At 45.1% G+C, this 26,154-nt stretch overlaps 1 protein-coding gene across 4 annotated transcripts in view; it reads right to left on the reverse strand.

Moving 5' to 3' along the window:
• The window catches only part of PHKA1 (phosphorylase kinase regulatory subunit alpha 1), a 1,063,236-nt gene that overhangs the window by 388,525 nt on the left and 648,557 nt on the right, over positions 1-26,154 (reverse strand). For 3 of the 4 annotated variants that reach the window (XM_078663812.1, XM_078663811.1, XM_078663814.1), the window contains 2 exons: positions 24,416-24,591; positions 20,366-20,542 (listed from right to left, as the gene is read on the reverse strand). In XM_078663812.1, the coding sequence (XP_078519938.1) occupies positions 20,366-20,542; positions 24,416-24,591 (353 nt within the window). The remainder of the gene's footprint in view (positions 1-20,365; positions 20,543-24,415; positions 24,592-26,154) is intronic. The other variant, XM_078663813.1, reaches the window with a different exon arrangement.

The raw sequence follows: 26,154 nt of genomic DNA on the forward strand, positions 1-26,154 counted from the left end.
AGGCCCAAGGATCTGGCCGTAGCCCGAGAATCCTTAAATTGCTCCAGTGCAGAGTCTGCTTTGTCGCCAAAAAGATGACGACCATCAAAAGGCATGTCCAGGAAAGTTGAATGGACATTCACCGAAAAGCAAGATGTCCTCAACCAGGCATAGAGCCTAAGGGCTACCGACATGGCAATCATTCTGCCTAGTGAGTCGGTGGTATCCAGTCCACATTGAATCATGAATTTGGCTGCGTCCCTCCCATCTGCCACTGCCTGGGAGAGAATGGGCCGGGTCTGGTCTGGACGGTATGGGAGTATCGGCCTAAGAGGCACACGGTATTCATGGACCACAGTGCCAAGCTGGAGGAAGAGACCATGAGCTTCCCAAGATGACCCAGCTACTTGGATTCCCTATCTGGGGGAGCAAAAGGGAATGCGCCCGTGGAAGAAGAGGCTTGGACCACCAAGCTCTCGGAGGAAGGGTGTTGGGTGAGGAAAACTGGGTCGCTCGGACTGGGCGATAGAGGTGGGCAATTGTCCTTTTCACAGGAGTCCCTGTGCTAGGATTGAACCAGGTGCCAAGGAAGGACGTCAGAGAGGGCTTCGTTGAAGGGCAGAAGGGGTTGAGGAGTTTGCTGCAGGCTGAAGCACCTCTGCCAGGAGGTTAGTCCTGGCTGTCACTGCAGTGAGCTAAAGGCCCAAGGCTCCAGCCTTGGGCCTGGAGGATGGGGCTGAGGATGGAGACTGCGTCGGCTGAGAACACGGCTGACATCGATGTCGGGGAAGGTTGAGTGTGATCGACCGGGTCGATCCGGGTCCGGATCCACGGGGGCCCTCCAGTGCCAGGGCTGAAGCCGCCGGCATCAGAGGCTCAGGACCACTGACCGACTAGCGCAGGGCTTGAAGGCGCACCAGCGGAGTCGGCTGCCCAAAAACTAGGTGAAGGGCCTAGTAAAACATTTGGAGTCAGCCAGTGGACGCGCCGGCTCCCGGAAACGGGGGAAGGCGTGGAGTCGTCCCGTAAGTAGGCCCCCGAGACGGTGCCCTAGACCGACAGGCGGGGAGAAGGCAAAGAGCGCTGGTGCTTCTTCGCCTTCTTCTTCTTGGACTTACCCAAGGACCTCGAGGACTTAGAGTGCGACGAGGTGTGATGGCTCTGTGAGCGATCTCAAGACCTTTCTCTCAAATGAGACTAGGAACAGGAACGACACGGAGCCGACCGCCTGGCCTCCATTAGCTTTCAGGACCACTCCCGCAACAACTTAGGATTCATGACCCGGCAGTCGGACGACATCTTCGTGTCATGGTCGCGCTCCAAACACCAAAGGCACACGAGCTGCGGATCTGTCAAAGACATCAGTTTGTGACAGGAATCGTAAGACTTGAACCCAGTCCGGCGTTGGGACATTCCTCACGCACCAGTCGAAGACTCAAAAAAGAATTCGACAAAACATCGACAAAGGTTAGTCAAAAAGTGGCTAAGGAAGTCTCTAGCTACCCAGATCCGGACGGATCTCACGCGCTGGTCAAAGCAACCTCTCTCTCTCTTGGGGAGGGTCGCAGCGGTGAAAATGTCGGTCCTGCCTAGAATCCTCCATCTCTTTCAGACCCTCCCGGTTGCGCCCCCAGTGGGCACCCTAAAGAATTTGCAGGCCGCTCTCCACCACTTCATCTGGAAAGGGCAACGCGCGCGTATTCATAAACAGTTGGCGCACAGGAGTATGGATGAGGGGGCCTTGGCATCCCTGACTTGCTGCAATACTTCCAGGCCTCTCAACTCCGTTACTTAGTAGAATGGTATAGGCCGGAATCAGAAAAGTGATGGCTCTTTCAGGATAGAGCCATGGCTCAGACTCCACTCTGGAGAATTCCGTTCCTCGCCAGACAGCACCGGCCACGTTATCTATTGAAATCACCTATCACCCGCACGACCATGCAGGTCTGGGATAGAGTTGCTCTCAAGAGGGGCTTGACAACCTTCCCCTCCCCATTCCCATTCACTCCCATACTGGACAACCCGGAATTCCCTCCGGGCAATGACCCACATGCATTCTCACAATGGCGCGGCTCTGCGTGTCGTTCTGCCGGTAATCTTTTTGACTTACGGGGCTTTCTCTCCCTCTCAGATATCAAACAAGGATACGAGATAGGAGACCCCCACCTTTTCCAATATTTCCAACTCCGGCACTGGCTCACCAGCCCGACCACTGCCACCAAGGTAGGGCGCCCAATGACAACCTTTGAGAAGTGGTTGCTGACCAAAGAAACAGACTAACATCTCGTTTCAGATATTTATAGGATGCTCACACCACCACTCACCCCAGATAAAACACCAGGTCAAAGGCGCTGGGAAGCGGAGCTAGGCAGGACATTGACACCCAATGAATGGAGTTATGTGTACTACAGGGCTTCACACACAACACGCAACACGGCGGCCAGGGAGGCTGCGGTGAAGCTGGCAATGTACTGGCATCTCACCCCAGTTCGACTTCCCCGAGGGAATCCGACATGCAGCACACTATGCTGGAGGGGCTGCGGGGAACAGGGCACTCTAACCCATCTCCTTTGGGACTGTCCAGAAATCCGGAGTTATTGGGAAACTGTTCTAGACGACACTAATTCCACCTTTGACACCGACATTTCAAGATTTCCGGCCTATACTGTACTGGGCCTCCCCAATGCCCTCACCTTTCCTTTGAAATCAATGCGAGGTCGACAAATGGGGATCGCCATGCAGGCAGCTACACAACACATCTTATCACTGTGGGGCTCGACAACTAAACCTACACACACAGGGTGGTTACACAAGCTTTGGTTCACCCTTGGGATGGAGCGCATACAGTCCACACTCACAAATTCCTCCAATACTTTCCAAAAACTATGGCTTCCATTGCTATCCCTCCTATCCAAGGAATCTAATGAAGTCACATGCCCTAAGTATCTTCGTGTTCTACGCCTCACTGACGCTTTGCATGACACTCGGTAAACATTTAGCTAATCACATCACTCAGCACTGGCCCACTCGTCGATCTCCTGCTGGCACGCGGCACACTGGTTGGGGTGGGGAAGGGGGGGTTGTGTTGGGGTCGGGTGGGGGGGTTTGATTTTTGATTTTATTGTCCTGCCTCACTACTACGGTTAACATTTGCTTCTTGGACATCGCTCTCCCTGTTTGGCATATGTACCTCCCTTTTCATTTCCTCCTAAGGGAAGACATGCTTGTCTGTCCCGTCAGCTGTGTACGCCGAATACCTTTATATTTTGTCACGATGTCTACCACTGCTTTTGTTTGGAAAACTAATAAAACACATTTGAAACTAAAAAGTGGCTAAGGGGTCGCACTCTCCTGACCTGTGCTAGGCTGGCGGAGAAAAAGAAAGAACTGACGTTAGCGCTCAGGGGCGGCGTCTAAGTAGGCACTGCGACGTCATCCCTGCGATCACAATGCCGACGACGGAAGCGGAGTTGACCGACGCCACCCACTGACTGGCAGGGGTACTGCTAAGACAAAATTCTCCAGATCCTGTCTGACACCTGGGGGTAATTCTAAGGTAAGGAATCTATAACTGTCTCTTTCAGATACAAAAAACAACTGTTATAGGTTTTTCCAAGCTTTACTAGTTGCAATCAGTGACAACACAAAGAAGACCCCTAATTTATTGCTGGCTATTCATTCACCCATATGTTAAAGAATCTGCTTCAGTGTACGTTTAAGGTGTGCAACTGGGTGTGTGTGCATCTTACCACATCTTCTGAAGGGAAACCATTAGGTATACTTCTTTGTATTAGATGTAAAATACAGAGGGTGTAAGCGTTCATCACTCTCTGGCTCACTTATAATAATACAGCTGGGTAAATCTAGAGGTCAAGCTCATACGTTAAAACGTGTGAGAGTACCAAGAGCTCTAACACAATGTAGATACAGATGACTATAGAATCTGTGGAAGGCCATATAGTCTGCATGCACCCATGCTCCGTAGATGTGGATAAAATCTTGACACTATTATTTACAAGTTGTTTTTATTGATTTAATACATAGTATGAATTTACACACTTGCTTATAAGGATGTTACATGTTGTTTTTACACCATGGAAAAGTTATACATCTCTTTAGTTGTTTTAGATCATATAAAAATGTGTTCAAATTACTAGTCTGTATGTTTTTACTTGTACTAAACGGGTTAACTTTACTGCTGCAGAATAATTGGTTGTCTTGTTGCTCCTACTGAGTGCTAGTTGTATAAAGGTCAGTGTCACTTGCCTCAACCAAGGTAAAGAGCAGTCAATCTTACAATTTCTGAGGAAGGAAAAGTTACTTACCTGTATTATTAGTTCACTTCCAGGGGAATCTTCATCAAAATCATCAGCATTGAAAACTGAAATTAGGAATCCTGGGCGAAGCAATTGTTGGGGGCAGGAACAGTTCCTGTCCGGAGAGGTGGGAGGGTTGCTTATGACTTTGATGAGGATTCTTCTAGAAGAGAACTGGACTACAGGTAAAGTATGGTTTCTTACCTGTAATCCTGGTTCTCTCCTGGGGGAATCTCTATTAAAGTCATAAGCATTTGAATAGTTCTATCCACGAATGAATCCCAGAGCACCTCTTCATAGAATATCTTCTTAAGTATAGACGTTCGCCTTTCTTAAGGAAGGCCTTCAGAAACACTTAAGAAAGAACATAATATGCAGCCTAGAAAACAGGTTACAGTGGTGAAATTCTTCAAATTGGACTTAGAAAAGGGTACCCATATAAAGGTATAATGTGAGGAAAATGTTTTACAAAACAGCTCAAAGCTCTTTCACAAACCCTTCAAACCCTTTTCTGTAAAGTAAGAGCTGAAGTATAATACGACAGTGAAGCCCCATGGGCTAATATGGAAGTTTGAAATAGTGACTGTGTCTTGAAGGACCCAGAGAATACCAGTATCCCATCATGCTCAGCAGGTGACAGCTGAATCAGTTTTTTTTTTAAGAGAGGTGCCAGTCATAGCCAAGTCCAATAATTTACTCTGCTATGTCCACCGGAGAGGTTGGAGGATTGCTTATGACTTTAATGGCGATCCCCCCAAGAGAGAACCAGGATTACTGTCTTTTTGGGGATCTTCATTAATAGTCATAAGAATTTGAATGGAATAGCAAGCCCATCCCTACCAATTGCAGTGGAGAGAACAGAGGAGAGAAGATAGGACTGGATTAAGCAAATACATTCCTGAGGGAGGCTTGTTCTATTTGTGCCTCTGCTCTAGCATCCGAATCCAAACAATAGAGTTTGGTGAATGTGTGAACAGATCTCTATGTGGGCGCTTTACATATCACAGAAATAGGGATATTTCGCATTAAAGCAGATAGAGAGTAGAATAGCCTTTAAGTCTAGATGACAAAAACTTGTTGGCTTTTTGGTAACATAAAAGTATGCAGGAGATTATCCACGGGGAGATGGATTGTTTGGAAGTGGCAAAGCCTGTATGAACCGGGCCAAAATTGACAAAGAGTTGGTCCGGTCTGCAGATGTTGAAAGTCTTATCTAGATAAAACTTCAAGACCCACCTTACATTTAGGGATTGAGGCATTCTTTTAGCCTGTGTTGACAGATTCTGAAAGATGGTTGGCAAAGAGATTATCTGATTGACATAAAAATCCGAAAAAACACTGGGAAGGAATTTCAGGTGAGTCCTCATAACTACTTTGTCAGAGGGGAAGACTGTGAAAGGTTCACTAGAGCTTAATGACTAGATTTTGCTAACCCTACGAGCCGATGTGATTGCTATGAGGAAAACTGTTTTCCATAAGAGTTGTTACATGGATGGCTTATGAATGGGCTCGAAAGGTTCCTGCATGAGACAAGAAAGGACTATGTTAAGCTCTCAGGGAGGGGAAGGATGCCTTATGGGAGGGAAGACTTTCTTTAACACTTCTAAAATTCATTGATTACTGGGATTTTGAAAAAAAGTGGTTTGTGAAGGACATTTTCTGTAGGCAGAAAGAGCCACCAAATGAACCTTTATGGAGGAGAATTGCAAGCCAGATTTTGTTAAATGGAGAAGATAGGGAAGAATTACTACTACCTGGAAATATGTAGGGTCTATGCTCTTGGAGGAATACCAAATGCAAAATCTCTTCCACTTGAAGGCATATGCTGTACGGGACAAGGGCCGCCTAGCCTCTTTAAGAATGTCCATGCAGTCTTTTGGCAGGTTCAAGTGTCTATACTGCACTAGCTCAGAAAACATGCTACCAAATTCACAGAGATGAGATTGGGGTGAACCATCAGGTCTCCGAACTTCATTAGCAGGTCTGGTCGGCATGGCAGCATGAGATGTGGACGCTGTGACCGGTAAAGGAGGTCTGTGACTACCCCTTCACGTGGCCACTCCGGGGCTATCAGGATGAGTCTGGTCCTCAAGTACGACAGCTTGAGGAGGACTGCCGGAATGAAAGAAATTGGTGAAAAGGTGTACAGAAATTTTGACCAGTTGATCCATAGCGCATTCCACAGAGTCCCTGGTTGGAAGTACCTTGAGGCAATGTCTTGGCATTTTTTGTTTTCTGTGGTGGCGAACAAGTCAATGTGTGGAGTACCCCAGAGCCCCACAGCCAGAATATGTCTTGCACAACTAGCCATGTCTCGGGTCTAGAGATCTTCACAACAACAAGTACTCACTTGCACCTACTGAGGTGAACCACTCTTGAACAATACGTACCAGAATCCTATGGGGCGATCCGGAGGAGGGGCTAGCGGTGTGCGATCCATTGCGGTTGATTCTACAAATGGGCTTCCTTGAGCCTTTAAGCTGACGAGCTTCTGGATGACGCACCTGTGTGCCTGTTAGGCATCAAGGCCTGTGACGGTTGCTTGGCAGACTTCTTTTCCACCTCAAATACGTTCTCTACTGATGAGGGAAGATATCCCGAAACCCGGGCCATGTCTCGGGTCTAGAGATCTTCACAACAACAAGTACTCACTTGCACCTACTGAGGTGAACCACTCATGAACTATACATACCAGAATTCTTAGGGGCGATCCGGAGGAGGGGCTAGCGGTGTGCGATCCATTGCGGTTGATTCTGTTGTGAAGAGCTATTCGTGATTTTCTTGCAGAACCCAGAATATAAATTTTGCACACCTGGGAGGTGAGTTGTCATGACCTGCAGGTTTCTGGCTATGAGCCATCTACTAATTGCTTGGGCTTCATGATATAAAGGTCTCGACCTCGTACTCCCATGCTTGCTGAAGTAATACATGGTGGTCATATTGTCTGTTTGAACAAGCAGAGACTGGGTCTTGCATGATGGACAAAAAACTTTCAGCGCAAGTTGGACTGCCCGGAGCTCGAGGAGATTGATATGTCACCTCCTTCGGAGGCCATGTGGCTTGAATTTGGACATGATCCATGTGGGCTCCCCAGCCTAGTAACGATGCATCTGTCACTATTGTTCGAGATGGGGCCTTCTGGTGGAAATGAGTCCCGTGAAGGAGATTGGTCGGAGAACACCACCATGTGAGAGAATACTTCACATGGGAGGGGGGAGTGGGACTGTTTCCTGGTCCCACTGGTCCTTGAGACATTCCTGAAGGAGACGCATGTGGAGGCGTGCATTTGGAGTGAGGAAGACACAAAAAGCCATGGAGCCAAGAAGGGATGACACAGACCTCACGTGGGATAAGAGGTTTTCATTAGAGAGTGACATTTCCAATGGATTGATGAAAGTCTCTCCTCCGAAGGAAACACTCTTGCCTGTACTGTTTCGATGGTGGCCCCTAAGTGGCGTGGAGTCGGACTTGTGGTTGATGTGAAAAACCAACCATTGGAGAACATCACATGTCCAATTGTAATGATGCAGGGCTTCTTGTGAAGTTGATGCCTTGATTAACCAATCATCTAAATAGGAGTAGATGAAGATTTGGTGCCTCCTGAGATGATCTGCAACTACTGCCATGCACTTCGAGAAAGCCATGGGAGCTGACTTCAGGCCAATGGACCTGGTATTGATAGTGGTCCTGATCCACTACAAACCTTAAGAACTTCTAGTATTTTTTGGCGATGGACATGTGAAAAACACATCTTGGAAGTCTATGGAACAAAGGCAATCTCCCTGGTATAGTTGGGGACAGATGTGATGCAAAGCCAGCAACCAAGTATGTTCTTGTCTAATTCATTTGTTGGCTACTTTTAAGTCGAGAAAATGATTGCATTAATTCTTGTCTTTTTTCATCACCAGAAAGTATCTGGAGTAGATGCCTATACCCCGTTGTTTGTGGGGGGACGATCTCTGTTGCATGCTTCTGTAACAAGGTGTGGACTTCTTCCCAAAGCATGTGCAGATGATGGCTTGATGGTTTGGTGGTATGGTCGGGGGAGGACTGGTGAATCTGAGACAATAACTATTTTAAACAATATTCAGAACCCAGGCATCTTTTGTTATTTTTTGCTACTCTACCAGAAAGTGTGAGATGTTTCCCCTACCCAAATCCATAACTGAAGAGGTGGAAGGGAAGATTGAAGGATTGGTACCTGTTGTGGGTTTACCCCCTTGGCCAGGTTGTTGGTAAGATAGCCCTCTAGACTGCGGTTGCTGCAGGTACGGCCGCTGCTGTTGTGGCTGATGGCGACTCTGGTACCAATGAAGGATTTGAACCTTCTGAGGGTAAAACCTTCACAGGTAAAGCCTGAAGGAACACATTTGCTCTTTTGGTCTTTCTAGGCCAACACCCTTAAGAGTCCATTTCAAAATTAATGCAAGCCATCTCATCATCTGTGTGGCTGCCGAAGAGGGTAGACCCCGAAAAAGGAAGATTTAAAATCATTTACTGTGACTCTGATTTAAGAGATGTGAGGCGGAGCCAAGAATGCCTAGGGAAATCCCATGACAATATTCATGTGCCGCCAACAAGGAGGAGGTCACTGCAGCGCTGATGACTTGTTTGGACACCATGAGGCCTTTGGTAATGATTTCCAGTACTCCTTTTTGTCCCGGGAAGATCGTCCGCAAATTGCTAGATAGAAACCTAGAGCGCTCTATCACATCTACCCAGGAGAGCAGTAGCACTTGCCGCTTTCGTGTTGCAAACCACAAGTCCAATTTTTTGCTCTACTTATCAGGAGGAACCGAAGAAGCAGGGGTGGCAGAATGATGTTTCTTGGCTGCCAGAATAACCACCAAGTCTGGAGCTGGATCCGATTAGAGGAAAAGAGGCTCTTGCTCAGGAGGCCTACATTGTTTCTGTAGCCTCAAAGAAGCTTTTTTGGTTGAGACTAGGGTCAGAATGAGTTCAAAATTCTGGCTCCAAAAGACCTGGCACCAATGGAAGCAGAGGTCTTAAAGCTGACCGCTGGTGTATGGTCTCAAATATAACAGATGTGGTAAGTGTGGGGACTGATCTCTGAATATTAGGTTTTGACTCACCTCTCACCAGAACCTCCTGGAAGGTGGTAATGTTATCCACTAGAGAGATACGAGGAGGTGGAGAATCTGACAGTGCCAGTGAATATCGTCCTGGTGATGAGAAGAGAATGTTGTGTGTCTGGATCAATGTCTGGAGAATCTATGTGTCCTGGATCGTGATCAATGGCTGCGATCGTGAGAGCACCTAGAAGAGGATGAATGCCTTGAATGATGCCTGTGATGGCATGACCAATGGCACGTTCTGGAGCACGAACTAGGCCTTGGTGGTGCTCAAGGTGAAAGCATTGGCACCGGAGAAATAGGCACAGGCAGTGAAGGTGGAGGAGATGGTGGTGGAGAGTCCGGTAGCACTATCGGGGAAGAGGGGGAGTATGCCCTCGATTAAACTGAATTAGGTGATGAATAGATTTGCATAATGTTTCTTGTCCTGTGTCCTCAACGCCAAGATGGATTTCTCGACCTTCGATAGTGATCTCCTCAGTGTCGATGGATCATCCCACATGGATCATTGATGTTGATACACTCCTCAACATCGATTATACAGAGCGCGTCAACGGCGCATGAGTTCTATCTTGTCGTGACGGCGAGCCAGCCCTTTGACAGCGAGCATCTTGGTGCTGTACCTGGTCTCGACATCGACTCCCTCGATGTTGGCCGGGGAAAGATGCTGTTTTTGGGCTGGCGCACTTCTACATCCCTTATATGTAGGTCTGGGCGTAGTTCGCTGAGTTTTGCTCCGCAGAACTCCGCGAAGTTCAGTGAGTGGCAGAGTGCAGTGCGAACTGCAGTTTTTGCTGGTATTTCTGAAGCTCGGGTAGAAATACTACCCGAGCGGCAGCTCATGCTCGCAAACTTAACAAACTCTGCGGCATATCGTGAAGCGGAGTTTTCTGGACTCCGCGTGCTCCGCGGAGTGCAGAAAACTCTGCAAATTCGGTTAACGGAGCAAAGTCCGCCGCCCAGGCCTACTCATAGGCAGATATAAGAGCCCTGGTGGAGGACTGATCCTGTTCTTGCTCTGAGGTATCACCTTGAGACTGGACTTCTTGCCTACATTGTTCTTCCATGCCATGAAGGTGAATTCTCCATCTCTCTCTATCTAAGGGTGTGACGTGAACATTTCTTGCAGTGTTGGCACTGCTCCAAAACAGACATTGTGAGGGTCTGATTTGGCCTTCTTCCTCCCACAGGAAGGGCACCTATCAAACAGAGAAAGAATAATAAATGAGAACATGCCTCAAAATTTTGTCAGAAAAGGCTTAAAACAGTGCAAGGATGATGAAAGACATCGAGTGAATCAAATAAAATAAAAAATCCACAGGTGAATTTGGGAGAAAAAACCCCACATAAAAGTCCAAGCTGAATGCTCCAGGATCCAGTCACCAGGTGTCAGAAAAAAAGAACTGATGCAACTGCCACCTGCTGAACATTATGCAATGCTGGTGGTCTCTGGGTCCTTAAAGGCACAGTCCCCGTGTAGAATATGCTTTTGGCCTGCTCAGTAGGCCTTCCTTTGCTATCTGGTATGAAAGAATTATACATGATACACTCAGTTTAGAAATAAATTGGCTAGAAGAAAGCAATCCTGTATGTAATGGACCATAATTTATGAAAAAATGGTGTGACTGTCGTATATCCTTGGATTTGTCTAAATAAAATTTTAGGACGCTTAACGTTGAGAGAATTTAAGAATTTTTCTGCTGGCAGTTATGGATGAGGGAACAAAGAGTGAGGAAATAAATTGGTTAATGTGGAACTCCGAATCTAGCTTAAGAAGAAAACTGGCGTGTCTTCTCATAACCACGTTATTACAACTGAATACTGTACATGGTTCAGAAGCATATACAGCCGGAATCTCACTAACTCTATGCGCAGAAGTAATTGCAACAAGGAAAGCTGCTTTCCATGTAAGATGTTGTAAAGTCGCCTAATGCATGGGTTGAAAGGTGATTAGGGGGTTGGAGGTGGGAGGTTGCATTAATTTAGAGAGAATGATATTAAGTTCCCAAGAAGGAGAAATGCACTTAACTGGTGGAAAAAGCCTTTTAATACCTTCCACAAAATCTTTAATCACAGGTATTTTTTTAAAAAAAAGAAGAAATTTGTGATTGAGACTTCGCATAGCCACAAGGTAAACATTAATAGAAAGACATTGGAAACCAGGTCTTGATAGATAAAGAAGATATGGTATCAGTAAATCTTCTTGACAGGAGGAAAGATTGTTGCTGTTCTGGATGCACCAAATGCAAGATCACATCCACTTGAAGTCATATGATTTTCTTGTGGAAGGACATTTACCATCCCTTACAATTTTCCTGCACTCTTGTGGAAGTCCTAGATGGCCATTTTGCAGGAATTCAGGAGCCATGACACCAAGTTCAGTGGTGGAAGGCTGGAGAGCAGATTCTGGCCCCCAAATGTATACAGAAGCTCCAGTCTCAATTAATCAATCAATCAATCAGGGGTTTGGAAAGCGCGGCTACACACTTGTGAGGGTCTCAAAGCGCTGGGGGGTGAGGGTGGGGGGCTGCTGACCTGTCTAGGCACTGGGGGGCTGCTGATCTGTCTGAGCTGGGGTTCAGTCGAAGAGCTAGGTCTTGAGATCCTTCCTGAATTGGGTCAGCGACGGGGATTGCCTGAGGTGGAAAGGCCAAGTCTTGGCGGTGAGGTAGGAGAAGGATCTTCATCAGGTTCTGGTCTTGTGGATCCATGGGATGGTGGCCAGGGCCAGTTGGGAGGAACGGAGGTGTATGGTGGGTACGTGGAATGAAAGGCGATGGTTCAAATGAACAAGTTACTTACCTTCGGTAACGCTTTTTCTGGTGGATACATTATCTGCTGTGGATTCCTCACCTTGTGAATATCCTCTGCGTCAGCAACATTCGGAAATTCTTTTGTAGCTCCTCACACCGGCGTGGACGACGTCACAGAAGCACGGCATCGCACGCGGCTCAGCTGACGTCACTGAATCCATAATAGGACCCCGTCGGAGTGATGACATCAGTTCCGTCCTTTTTTCCGTGCCCTCGAGGCACACGGACGGACCGATAACAGTATATATACACACAGTGTACACAGTACAAAATAATCAAGGTAACACACACAGTGCGAAGACAATGCAGTAGAGCAAAAAGAAACAAGACATTGCCTTTAAAACAACATGCACAAAAGCAATAGCAACTATTATAGGTATACAAGGGTGGACAACGGGGAGGCGGGTGGGTCAGTGAGGAATCCTCAGGCAGATACTGTATCCACCAGAAAAAGCGTTATCGAAGGTAAGTAACTTGTTCTTCTGATAGATACATCTGCCAGTGGATTCCTCACCTTGTGAATATTCCCACAGCTGTCCCACTCCCGGAGGAGGGTGTCCACCCTTCTATACCAGGAAGTCCTAAAGGACGGAACAAGCAAAGTGTCCGTCCCTCCTCACCTCTGCATCTAGATGGAAGGGAGTTACCACCTTAGGCAGAAAAGCAGCCCTGGTCCTGAATACCATTCTTTCAGTATGAATAGTCAAGAACGGGGGTTTTGAACTTAGAGCTTGAAGCTCACTTACCCTCCTTGCCGAGGTAATCACAATCAGAAAGACCGTTTTAAAATTATAAGAAACCTCAAGGGACACCTGAGCAAGGACTCGAAGGGTGAACCCATTAAGAAAGTAAGGACAAGATGCAAGTCCCATTGAGGCACAATAAAAGGAGTGGGAGGAAATTTATTCGTAAGGCCCTTTAAGAACCTTAAAACAATAGGGGACTTGAATAAGGACGGCGGTCCGCAGGCAAAGCAATGCCGACAAGGTCGAAAGATAACTGTTCACTGTCGCTACAGCAAATCCTTGCTGAGTGCAAACCGAAGAATGTCGGACAAGCGAGCCTTCAATGGACTTCTCTCCACACCGTGAGACAAACTTAGACCACCTATAAGAATAGATAGACTTGGTGGAGTGTCGCCTGGCTGATAAAATAACATCCACCACGTCAGATGGGAGAGAAAAAGAATTCAGGTTGCCCCGTCAATCTCCAGGCATGAAGGTGTAAGCTCTGAAGGTGGGGGTGTAGAACCTGCCCCAGCGACTGCGAGAGGAGGTCTGCCCTGAATAGGAGACGGAGCGAAGGTCACAAGGAGAGTTGGAGAAGATCTGTATACCATACCCTTCGTAGCCAATCCGGAGCGATCAATATGACTTGGGCCCGGTCTCGGTGAATCTTCCTCAGAAACCGAGGAATCAAGGGTATGGGAGGAAACGCGTAAAGAAGTTGTGAGCCCCAACTCATCTAAAACGTGTCCCCCAAAGCTCCCTGCATCGGATACTGGAGACTGCAGAATGACGGGCAGTGAGCGTTCTCGTGAGTGGCAAACAGGTCCACCCGAGGAGTTTCCCACGTCCGAAAGACGTGACGAACCACCTCCGGATGAAGTCTCCACTCGTGTTCGGCTGAGAACTGCCGACTGAGACTGTCTGCACATACGTTCAGAACTCCGGCCAGATGATTTGCCATCAGACAAATCTGATGGTCCTGAACCCAGGACCTGAGTCGCACAGCCTCTCTGCAGAGACATTGCGACCCCACTCCTCCCTGCTTGTTGACATACCACATCGCAGTAGTGTTGTCCGTCAGGACTTGTACAGACTGACCACGAAGGGAAGGGAGAAAAGCATTGAGCGCCAAACGAATCGTCCACAACTCTAGAAGGCTTATGTGAAGCAACCTTTCCTCTGGAGACCAAAGACCCTTGATCTCCAGTTCCCCCAGAGGAGCACCCCACCCTAGGGGGGATGCATCCGTTATCAGTGTAGCCACCGATGGAGGCAGATGAAAGGGCTTTCCTTGAGACAGATTGCCTTCCACGCTTCACCAAGACAAATCCACCACAGCTTCTCTGGGGATCCTCACAGACTCCCTGAGATCTCCGTTGTGCTGATCCCACTGGCTGCGGAGACACTACTGGAGTGCCCTCATGTGCCAGCGTGCATGGTTGACCAACAGAATACAGGAAGCCATCAGACCGAGCAGACGAAGGACCTTCAGGACTGGAACGACCGCTCCATTGTAAAATAAAGGAATCATTTCCTGTATGTCGAGAATCTTTTGTGCAGAAGGGAATGCCTGACACACTGTAGTATCCAGTACCGCACCTATGAACAGGTTGCGCTGAGAGGGCACCAGGTGAGATTTGGGCACGTTTATCGAGAAACCCAATCTGTAAAACAACTGAGTTGTAATTTGCAGATGATGGAGCACCTTCTCTGGCGACTCTGCTTTGATCAGCCAATCGTCCAGATAAGGGAATACCAGTATCCCCGACCTTCTGAGATGGGCTGGCACCACCGCCATCACCTTGGTGAAGACTCGATGTGCAGTAGTAAGACCAAATGGAAGAACCGCAAACTGGTTATGTTGCGATCCTACCGTAAAACTGAGATACTTCCTGTGCGACTTCAGGATTGGAATGTGGAAATATGCATCCTCCAAGTCGATCGACACCATCCAGTCCTCTTGCTGCAACGCTTGAAGAACCTGTGTAAGGGTGAGTATCTTGAACTTCTCCTGCTTCAGAAAGAGGTTCAAGATCCTGAGGTCCAGGATTGGACGAAGCCTGCCAACCTTCTTGGGTATCAAGAAATACCGGAAGTAGCACCCCTGACCCCTTTCCTGCTCCGGAACCACCTCTATCGCACCTTTTCTCAGCAAGTAGGTGGTCCTCCGTGCAAAATCCTTGACAAGGAGGGCAATTTGGGGGAAATTCCCGAAAGGGAAGAGCATACCCATTCTCTACAAGATTGAGTACCCAAAGGTCTGATGTGACCGATTCCCAATCTTGTAGAAAATGAGTAAGCCGACCCCCCACAGGACCAACATGATCCAGAATGGTGGATCTAGGTCTGCTTTGCTGTGGCAGGAGGGGGGTGGGAAGAGGAAGAGGAAGAAGAGGAGGAGGAAGAGGAAGAAGAGGAGGAGGGAGAGGAAGAGGAGGCTTGACTACCTCGAGCACGGTCCCTGTTTCTGTCCCTGTAGCATTTATACAGGGAATTCTGTTGCTGCTGTGGCTGTTTGTATGAATGACAGGAAGTGCAAAAACAACGATTGATGGACAGAATGCAGAACAATGTCATACATTCACCCCAGCAGTTTGGGCTGGACTGTTCCCATGAGGCACACGGTCAAGGCTCATTTGCATATGGCCATGTCTGACCTGGGGTGGTGCGGAGTGCAAACAAACGATGGATTTAGGCCCAGATCTCTGTACTGGGGTGAATGTATGACATTGTTCGGCATTCTGTCCATCAATTGTTGTTTTTGCATTTGTCACCCCGAGTGGGATGGGTATGCTCAGACGTGAGTCCCATGCTCTCCACACCACTGGAGTCAAGCTATCCAGGCTGATGAAGGCTGATAGCCAGAAACCGGTCCTTGGATGCTTGATTCCGGTCCAGGAAAGACATGGCTTGGCAGTTCGGGCTGGACTGTTCCCATGAGGCACAGGGTCAAGGCTGATTTGCATATGGCCATGTCTGACCTGGGGTGGTTTGGAGCGCAAAAAAAAGATGGATTTAGGCCCAGATCTCTGTACTGGGGTGAATGCACGACCTTGTTCTGCATTCTGTCCATCAATTGTTGTTTTTGCATGAATGAAAGGAAGACCTTCCGAATCCTCTGAATCTCTTATTCGAAGAACCTCTGGTTTGCAGGCCTAGAGACCTAGCCGTCGCCTTACTCTCCTTGAACCTTTCCAAGGCTGCATCTGCCTTCTTGCCAAACAGACCCGAACCATCAAAAGGAAGATCTATCAGTCGCCTGCACATCAGGAGAAAACTCAGAAGTTTTCAGCCAAGCAGCCCTTTTGGTGGCAACAGATGATCCCATGACCCTTGCCACAGAGTGAGCCGTATCCAAACCGCTCTGGATTACCTGGCGAGAGGCAGCCTGTGTCTCTGCTAGAACCTCACTGAAGTTCTGCCTGTCCTCTTCAGGTATCTTTGGTACCAACTGCTTCACGGAGTCCATAAGAGCGTGAATATAACGCCCCAGAAGGCATGTCTCATTCGTAGATTTTAAGGCCATGCTGGCCGATGAGAAAACCTTTTTTGCCGATTGGTCCAATCTCTTTGACTCCCTATCACTTGGTACTTGAGGGAAGGCTCCGGTAGACTTCTTGGAGCAGGCTGCCTGAACTACCAGACTCTCAGGAGACGGATGTGATGACAAAAAGTCCGGATCCCCAGGAGCAACCCTATACCTTCTTGCTACAGAATTGATACCGCAGGAGACGAAAAAGGCTTACGCCACACCTCCATTACCGGCTCAGTAATAGCTTTGTTAAATGGCAGCATTGGCTCCACAACCGAAGAGGGAGAATGAAGCACCTCCGTTAAAATGTTAGACTTAAACTCTGCAGTAGGCAAATTCAAATCCAAGAGCTCAGCCGCCTTTTTAATGACCGTGTGGTACAGTACGACATCCTTTGATGGGACATCAGGAGTCGAAGAAAGCTCCCATTCCGGAGATAACTCCAGGCCACTTGCCTCTTTTAGCTCTTCAAACAAGTCCTCAGACTCCTGCAGATCTCCCTCCTCCATCTCCTCTGCTCGATACCTTTGCTCCTCCAGTAGCCTTTGAGCCTCCCGCCTAGACCTCATTCTCGGGATCGGTATCGATGGAGCCACAACAGACTCCGACGGATCCGGCGCCGTGCTCGGATCTGGAGGTACAGCCTGGAACGCACGAGGTCGAGTCGTAATTGGAGCCGGGGAAGATGGTATCGGCATCGATGACCTCGGAGCCGAGAAATGCCAGGACGGCGCTGCCGGCAGAAAAGGAATAAACGGTGCCTGTGCATAAGTCTGCGGGACCCCAGATTGTAGGACATTGGACCCATGGGACCGGATGGTGCTCCAGAGGGGTACATGGCTCTTGAAAAGACCCCGTACATCACATTATATATTGCGTTGGGTCTTGACCTGGGCCTGGAAAGGGTGGGTATGGCCCCAGACACTGCTCCTGTTGTGGTACAATCGGAGTCCGGCCAACCGGACCAGAGGGAGGATCCATCGGAGTCAAAGACCCTTCAGGCAGTGGAGCCTCCACCTCCTCCCTAGATGGAGAGTGCGTCGGCGCCGGGGAAGGATTCAAAGCCAGAGCCGGGGAATGCTCCGGAGAGGCCACAGGAGAAGCTCACCTTGCGACTCCGGATTCAATGCAATAGGGGAAAGAGAGACATAGTCCTTCCGATGTCAATGTTTTGGAGATTTCGACTTCGGATCCGACTCTCTTCCAGAGTGACGCCGCGACCCATGCTGCTTCTTCCTGTGCTTCTTCTTAGATCGAGAAGCATGCCCCGAAGACTACCTCAAAGCCAATCTCGACTTCGAGCGGGACCTCGAACGCCTCTTACCTCTCTTCTCCTTCAGTTTCGCTACGAGCAGCTTTGCCTCTCTCTCTCGCAGCGCCTTCGGGTTCATCTGATTACAGCTGGAGCATCCTTGGACGTCGTGGTCCGATGACAGGCACCATACACAGACCTCGTGCGGATCCGTTATCGACATTAACTTTCCACACGCCCCACAGGGCTTGAACCCGGATTTCCTCGATTACATATCAACAGGAAACAAGATTTAACACAAAAAAAGAATCAAAGTAATCAAACGAGCTACTGAGGATCCAAAGAAAAACCGTTAGTGTCGACGACACGGAAAAAAGGGAAATGATGTCATCAAGCCGACGGGGTCCTATTATGGATTCAGTGACGTCAGTGGAGCCGCCTGCGATGCCTTGCTTCTGTGACGTCGTCGGGAGCTACAAAAGAATTTCCGAATGTTGCTGACGCAGGGGATATTCACAAGGTGAGGAATCTGCTGGCAGATGTATCCATCAGAAATGCTGGTCCTGCATGGTGGAGGGCATTGTAGGCATGAGTGAGGAGCTTGAAAGTGATTTTTTTGTTGACTGATAGCCAGAGGAGTTTCCAAAGTTGTTTGTTGATGTGACTGCGGTGGGAGAAGTTGAGGACCAGTGTGGCTGTGGCATTTTGAACATTCTATAATTTTCTGAATTTTTATGTGATAAGACCATTTTAATGAATGAGGAGGTGGGAGGGTCAGTGAGGAACATGCTGTTATATAAGTCTTTATGAGAAAGAGAAGTATCACAGGTAGGTAACTTTTGACTAATCTCAGGATCTAACAGCACTAGCACTGTGATTTTTAACACTCAACTTTCTTTAAGTAGGATGACTCAGGAATAAATTGATCTTGAGTGAAAGACTTCAGGGCTCCTCATACCATTGCCCTCCTTGCTTTCTTAATGGTATTTAAGGAAATATATTCCTTAAATTGATACTTTACACTTACTTGTACAACTGTTTACCAAAGGAATCAGAAGTGTAGTTGACGCCTATGTTCCCTCTTGTGTGTTGTCTTCAAGCCATGGAACATGTGCACAATCTATGGTCTGACAGTGATCTACTTCCTCAATCTTGTTCAGGAACCTCCTCACTACTAAGATGTGGTCAATAAGTACCTACGATCTATTGGCTGTACAAATGTGTTAGTAACTAAATGAGTGATGTCTATACCGCCAGGCATTTCCTCACCCCAGGTCACCCAAGCAAACCTCTCCAGATGGGGACAGTCCCTCCAACCCACTGAAATCACTGCAGAGTCTTATGTTTTAAAGCACACACAAGTATTTTGAGGTTCCCTCCTATTACTAATGCACCTGTGATTAAGGTGAAAATCTTCTTGCCCTTACCTGATGAAACACATGAATGCTAATGGTATAGGCTGACTTGATGTGAATCACTTAGAAGTATCAACCGCCCTTCTCTGTCCCAATGAAATTCATCTAACACATACTGGAAGTAAAATGACAAAAATATCCCCAAACTTGCAATATTTTTTCCTTTTTTGAGGTGGTTGACAGATACTGCGTAATAATAATACATGCCAAGGAGTATCAGGTAGTCAGACTAGAAAATTCTTTAAGCTAACATTCCATATAAACTCCAAATTAGACTTGTTCAAACCTACCTGCTTATCACACTGTAGTCAAAGGGGCCCAGAATTTAGAGTATGTAAGCTCTTTTATTGCTGGTAAATTTTATTCAAAGATAGTATAAAATGGCACTAATGCACAATGAAAGAAAGTTTTTTTCCTTGACAATGCAACTTTATTTACTTTTACATCTTAGAATTTCTATAGTTTATCTTCTCTCAAAGTAAATCATACTTGTGAGAGAACTACATAGTAAATACGTCACCCAAGCCTTCTTTTCAAATTTTTAATTTTACAATTTTGGAAATGAATAGTATGGAAACAGTATTCCTTCAAAGAGCTATTTGATTCACTCATCTTTCAATTGAACTCCACTGTAAGGTGTTATACAAAGTTTACCAAACCGTGTTTCTTTGTTTTTTATCTGATAATTCAAGTACTCAGCCCGTTCTTCTTTCTGAATGGGAACCAATATCAAATAATCCTAAACAATGATGGATACTATGGAACAGGTTATGAAACTTTAGTTACCAATTACACAACCAAAGTTTAAATATTAATATGAGACTAGACTAACATTTATAGATAATTAGACATAGGTCCTGATTTAGAGTTTGGCGGATGGGTAACTCTGTCACAAAGGTGCTATATTACAGGTGCCATAGGACATAATGCACTTGTAAGGAGGCAGACAAATATCCGTTTTGTTTGTGATGGAGTAACTAATCCGCCAACCTTTAAGCCAGGCCCATAAACATTCTCAATTGGCTAGCCTAACCTTCACAAATATTTAAAATTACGTTAATAATTTTGTAGTAAATTAGTGAACACTGTTCACATAATCCAGGAACATAGCATCTTATAGGGAGTCTACTAGATTAAAACACATGCTGTCTAGCCTCATTGAGGAAATCGCATAATATGATGAAGTAGGAAATAGAAGAGGAATCAGTGTGGAGAAGTAGAGTAAATTTACACTTACTCTGCACATTCAGTTCTTTAGCCTTTGACATTAGAGACATAATGTCACGGGTGTTGTGCACAGCTGCCCGGAACCGATGAAGCCCTCCTTTCTGAGCAGTGGGGGGAAGATGAGATTTGGGAGCGGTTCGTTCCAAAACCTGGTCTAAATATTGAGTAACTTCATCATCCATATCATCTAAAAGAGAAATATAAAATATAATTCACAACTTTTAAATAAAATATAATTCACAACTTTTAAATATTGACATGGTGAACGGTATAAATCAAAATGAAATTCTGGGCAATAAAACCAAAGATTTCCACTCATTGGGTATTCATTGTGAATACAATATAAATAAACTTGCTAGCTGGTTTTGGTTCTTGCTAAGGATCACTAGACTTATAGGTGGCTTATTGCTTGAACTGAAGCTTCCTCTCAAGATATACTGTTCATGCACTGGCTGCCAGTCTTATGGTAATCTTGCAAATAGGCATTGTTTTGTTTGAACATTATAAGATCACCACATCAGATTTGGAGCCTAGAATTACTATATGTTGCTCCACAACTTACCGAGCCCTGTAGTCAATTCTTCAAATTAGAAAGATCTTGTGTTCTTTTCATGTTATTTTATTCCTGTGACCCTTTAAAACCAACTGTGCTCTTTTTCTTAATACCAGGCAACCTAAGAGGAAATACTTTCTCTCCCTAGTGCCTGGATTCCTGGTTTCTAAGCAGGTTATGGACATTATACTTACCTTTTAATGAAGACCCATCACCATTTCATGGTGGTCTCTCACAGACATAAGGGGTCATTAAGTTTGACAGATAAGTAAAACCATATCAGGTGGCTGAGCTATCAACATTTAAGGCAGTAAACTATCAACTTTGAAAGACCTGCGGAGGGAGAAAGAACAGTCTGTGCCTGCAGGACGACTGTCAGCCAACTAATATTCCTTAAAGAATGGTGGCTCGCATACACTAGACCAGCTGATCTTGCAAAATGTAAGGTACTGTCACCTTTAACCCTCAGTGGAATGACTGTGGAGCCAAACAAGGCTCGGGCAGTGCAACTGCGACCACCTATGAAACTTCGACTAGGGCACCTAAACTTAAAGTGGTGCAGGATAGTAATGCAACCTTTCCTGGCAGATTTAATATTACTTTAAATACTATTGCAAAAAAAAAAAAAAGCATCCTTTATGAAAATACACATGCACTTTCGGAAAAAAAAAATCTGAAAAGCAGCTGTGCGAAAACACTGGAAAATTACAGCTTATAAACAAGGTATTTAATGCTTCCACCAACACGATTACATAGCTCAACACACACCATGCAAGTATCCACATGTACAGAATAAAGGCCACACACAGACTGCAAAGCAATAATCATACAAGGTCTTCATCGAGCATGGAGCCAACTGCTGGGCTTGCAAATATAAGAGAAAAAGCACTACGGCGTTTTTGAAATCATGTCCCGATATTTGACTCCTAATCACAAGCAGTACTATACCAGGTGTGCTTTGGAGCATGTCAATTAGAATGGACTTTATACATTTTAATAGATGAAGTACACAAAAGTATCATCAAATTCAATAGTACTCAAAATTAATCAGCAGGCTTTATAAAAAAAAACTGCTTCTCCATGTGTCTGACAGATTTCACCCATGTAAACGACTAAATTTCAAACTCTAAATTGCAGTCCTAGAGAACTGTTCCAGAGCTCGATGGAGACGTTGTTTAATAGTGCTCCAGTTTAGAAGGATTATTGTTGTTTTCAAGTTTTTCCTTATTACAGAGAGTGCAATGGAACTGTGTATGCTCAAGCCATGCAATTTCAATCACCAGTGCCTGTTGAAAATGCAAGCAGGTTTAAAGCACGACTGAGGACATAAATGCTCCATTTTACTTTCAACAATAATTAGCTATCTTATTAAAACGTAAAAAAGTAAACTAGCAACATGCTAATTATTAATTCAACACAAGAAAACTCACCACAAAGTTAACTCCCCAAATCATTCTTATCACCCACACAGGGACACAACAAGCCAAGCGAAATTGAAATGTTACCAGGCATAGTACCTGCAATGATGGTGAGGATACATCCACACATTAGTTCAACTTAGTGTGGGATCTGCTGTTAATCAGGTCAATGGATTAATAGAATTCATGGGTAGAAGATATTAGACATAAAATGTTTATGTATCCTAAAATGCACCAATTGTCTCGCAGTCCTTCAAATAAATTAAACGTTTCAAGTACGGCCGACAACAGGACAGACTCTATGGATCATATTGATTTCAAACACCACTTGGAAGAGTAGTAAGAAATTAGGAATAATGCCACTGCAAAGCATTTATGGCACTTGTCTCCTACACCTCTCTCTCCCTCCTATACACCATGCACATTTTTGCAACTTTACTGCTCTATACCTTGCATGATTTCTAAATAATAGAATCTAATCAGTAAAATGAAAAGATTTTCAAATCCCAAGTAGCCATGTCAGATAAGCATCAGCATTGTTAGTGTCCTCCCTGATGCTGGAGCCCTTTTCTTTTAAGAAAAAAATAGATGGACAGAAGCTGTAGTATGAGCATCTGTAGCTTTCTCTTTTTAGAGAACGACACACTATCACAGGAAGAGCGAACTTGGAAGTGCAATATCAGGTAACCCCTGGGCACACAAATATAACTGTGCTGACAGAGGACCGTCTACGAAAGGACCCGAATATGTGAACACAACAATAATATCATGGGAAATTCTTCTTGGCCTAAGAATTTAATAACGGTTGCATGAATTTAAAATTTATTTTAAAGAGGCAAAGATTTTAGTCTTTATAATAGTCCTAGATTTGCACACTTATTCTCAGAGTTCCCTGTAGGGACAACACAAGCCTTTTTCTCTTCATTATCAGCATGATATTCTGCCTATTAGTGAAGTTATTTACTAAGCAAAGTCTACACTGATAGAGCTATTTGACATAGACATGGCAACAGAGGCAGGGTTAGGAATGTCAATTGATGTCTTTAAGATGAAACTCAAAAGCAAATCATGTGCATTTATAGCACCTCACCCAGAGAGTTTTTGAAATATTTATTTTTGTTTAAGTTTACGTACACTGTATATGTAAATATTTAAGTAGAATGGGACTGTATCTGTAGTATACTTTTTAGAGCATTTTCCGGCTGAATTTGACCAAAATGTATCACACAAAAGAAAACAGAATCTCCTAACCTGACACTGTTCGTCTATACAGTTTTCCACAACCTTTTTGGGGATATCTGCACTGAACTAGAAATAAAGACGGGTCTGGTCGCTCAGTGGATTAATGCATCCACTGCAGGGGCCTGTGTTCGACCTCATGGTCACAGGTTCAAATCCCGACGGGTCCACTCAGCCTTTCATCCATTTGAGGTCAATAAAATGAGTACCATTGAGTTGGGTAACAATATGTTATTTCAGCGCCAAGATGCCTTGTTGCTTGGGTGAACGTGCACGTTACAAATACAAGTTTAGTTAAGTGCACTGTCTGGCGATACTTAATTCAAGAAGGGATGGGAGTCTACTCATGTTCTGAGATTAATGCACAGTATACTAGCTTGAGGATCAAATATTTTAATGGCCTCCAAATGAGTGGCTTTTTCCAAAGTGTCATGCGCTCTACTGAGATGGTAGTGAGATAAACAGAACAGCACGCATAAAATTAATATTATATCTTAGCTCAATGAAGATCCCATTGACCAACATCTTCCCAATATCTTAGTTTGTTTCATCCTTTTACAAGTTGCCAAGAGGGCCTACATATGTTTATAGAGGTCAGTTAAAAGGCATACAATATTGGAAAGATTGTATGAGTGGTCAGAAGGACTAGCTCAACAAGTGGTCCTTGAAAGACTGTTAGATAAGTAATAAAAGAACCTATGACCAGCGCTTCTCTAAAGAAACTTCCTTAAGAATGACAAGTGACTTGGAGTTGAAGGAGGGCCCTAATAAACAGCCTTAATGATTACTGCATTATAACAAAAGCAACCTATACAGTAGTAGATATGGTAAAACACCCACCCATCCTTACCATCATCAAATAGGGAAAAGCCATGCATCTTGTCTTCCGCATCTAGCTCAGTGCAGTGCTCGTTGCTGACATCATGAGAATCATCATACGCCTTACCCTCCAGCCCAGGGTCCATGAAGCTCAGGTGAGTGCGGCACGAGGTAGTCAGGAACTCTGAAAGCTTACCTGTTTGAGTCCTGAACAAAATACATTAAAAATGAAGGTTAATAGTAAGCATTTTCCGCCAAATGCTAGCGCTTGTTCCACAAATCTCCTTCATCTCTGTCCTTTGTCTCTCCATACTTACACCTACGACAACCTGCCTAATACAATCATATGGGTTTCGTTAACACAAACTGCTTCTTCCAGAAACATTCATTCTGTTTCCCCACTAACTAACGCAATGTTTTTTCTTTAGGGCCAAGGACCCAAGGCAGTTATGGTATTGAAGGCAAGTATTGTCTACTACATAGGTTGTGAAATCACTTAATCATAAGAATCCACTGTTGTTGCTTCTTCTAACCTCAGAATTCCATTTAAGAGTCCCGAGTCAGGGATGCCTTCTTCAATCAAAAGATTCCCCAACAGGGTGACACAAAAATCTGAGCTTTTTCAATCTACCTTGAAATTAGGCAGGAATAATTATGGATGTCAAAACAAACAAGGTGGTCACATGACTAAAAGAGCACTGCATGAATGGTAGATAGTGATACTAGCTCTTTAAAACAGCACCTGTAGCAAGCAAAAGTAACAGATCAGGGTTCACCCTTCAGGTGCTCCATGGGACACAGTCTTCATAAGTAGTGATGATTTAAGTCACAGATGTGTGTTCATTCACCAAGCTTGCTCAATCAAAAAACATGCTGCTTAATTTTTTTAAATAATTTTTTCAGCATTTTCCTAAAAACATTCAAAGCAATATTGTTATAATGTACAATCAAGTGGGTTTTATATTTTGCTGCTATTTTCCTGCAACTTGTTAAACACAATTTTGTTTAATGGTAATCGATTTAATTTAAAACTGCAGAGTTAAAACTCTTACAGAGAATACCAAGATTTGGCTAGCGAGAAGGTAATTCTCTCCTTTGTAAGAAGTATTCCGCCCCCGAAGTCACTTCCTAGAGCACCCATAATTTTTATATATAACATAAATATGTACGTTCCGGACCTTGTTGGGGCATGAGACCCACTCTCTTGGCTACTATCAGCACTAGCAATTCATAATCTTAGACTAACACACTTTTGCAATTTCCCTATCTTTAATAAATCTCAGCAGTGCCTGTATAGAGCCGATGTTTAAGTTCCATCTCACAACAATAATATTTTTGTTACTTTATTTGGAGGTCAGCTTTTCCCACCTTGCATCTCACACAACTCGGGGAGTCCTCCTACCCACGTTCTCCAACTTTTCTTTAGTGCAGTCAATGCAGTGAAGATACTTGAATTTTATACGTCTGAATTCCACACTGATGGCTATATTCCTAGCTCAATGTGCGTCTCCTTCAATTATCCTTTTTTTAAACTCACAGGTATTGCCCTGATCACTTACATTTACAAAGTACTCAATGGAATGTGCATGATTAAAGACATGCATGCACGGGACTTCTTTACAATTAAGACATCCCTAAATGATTCCGTTTTGCAACATGTTACAATCTGCTACTACTAATGAATTAAAAATGGTTCTGAAGTTGTTGGGGCCAAGATTTTCAAAAATTGCCTTTTGTTTTGACTGAAGTTTAATTTTTATTCATTTAAGG

This window comes from Lissotriton helveticus, chromosome 10, assembly GCF_964261635.1.
Source record: "Lissotriton helveticus chromosome 10, aLisHel1.1, whole genome shotgun sequence".
NCBI classification, from domain to species: Eukaryota; Metazoa; Chordata; class Amphibia; order Caudata; family Salamandridae; genus Lissotriton; species Lissotriton helveticus.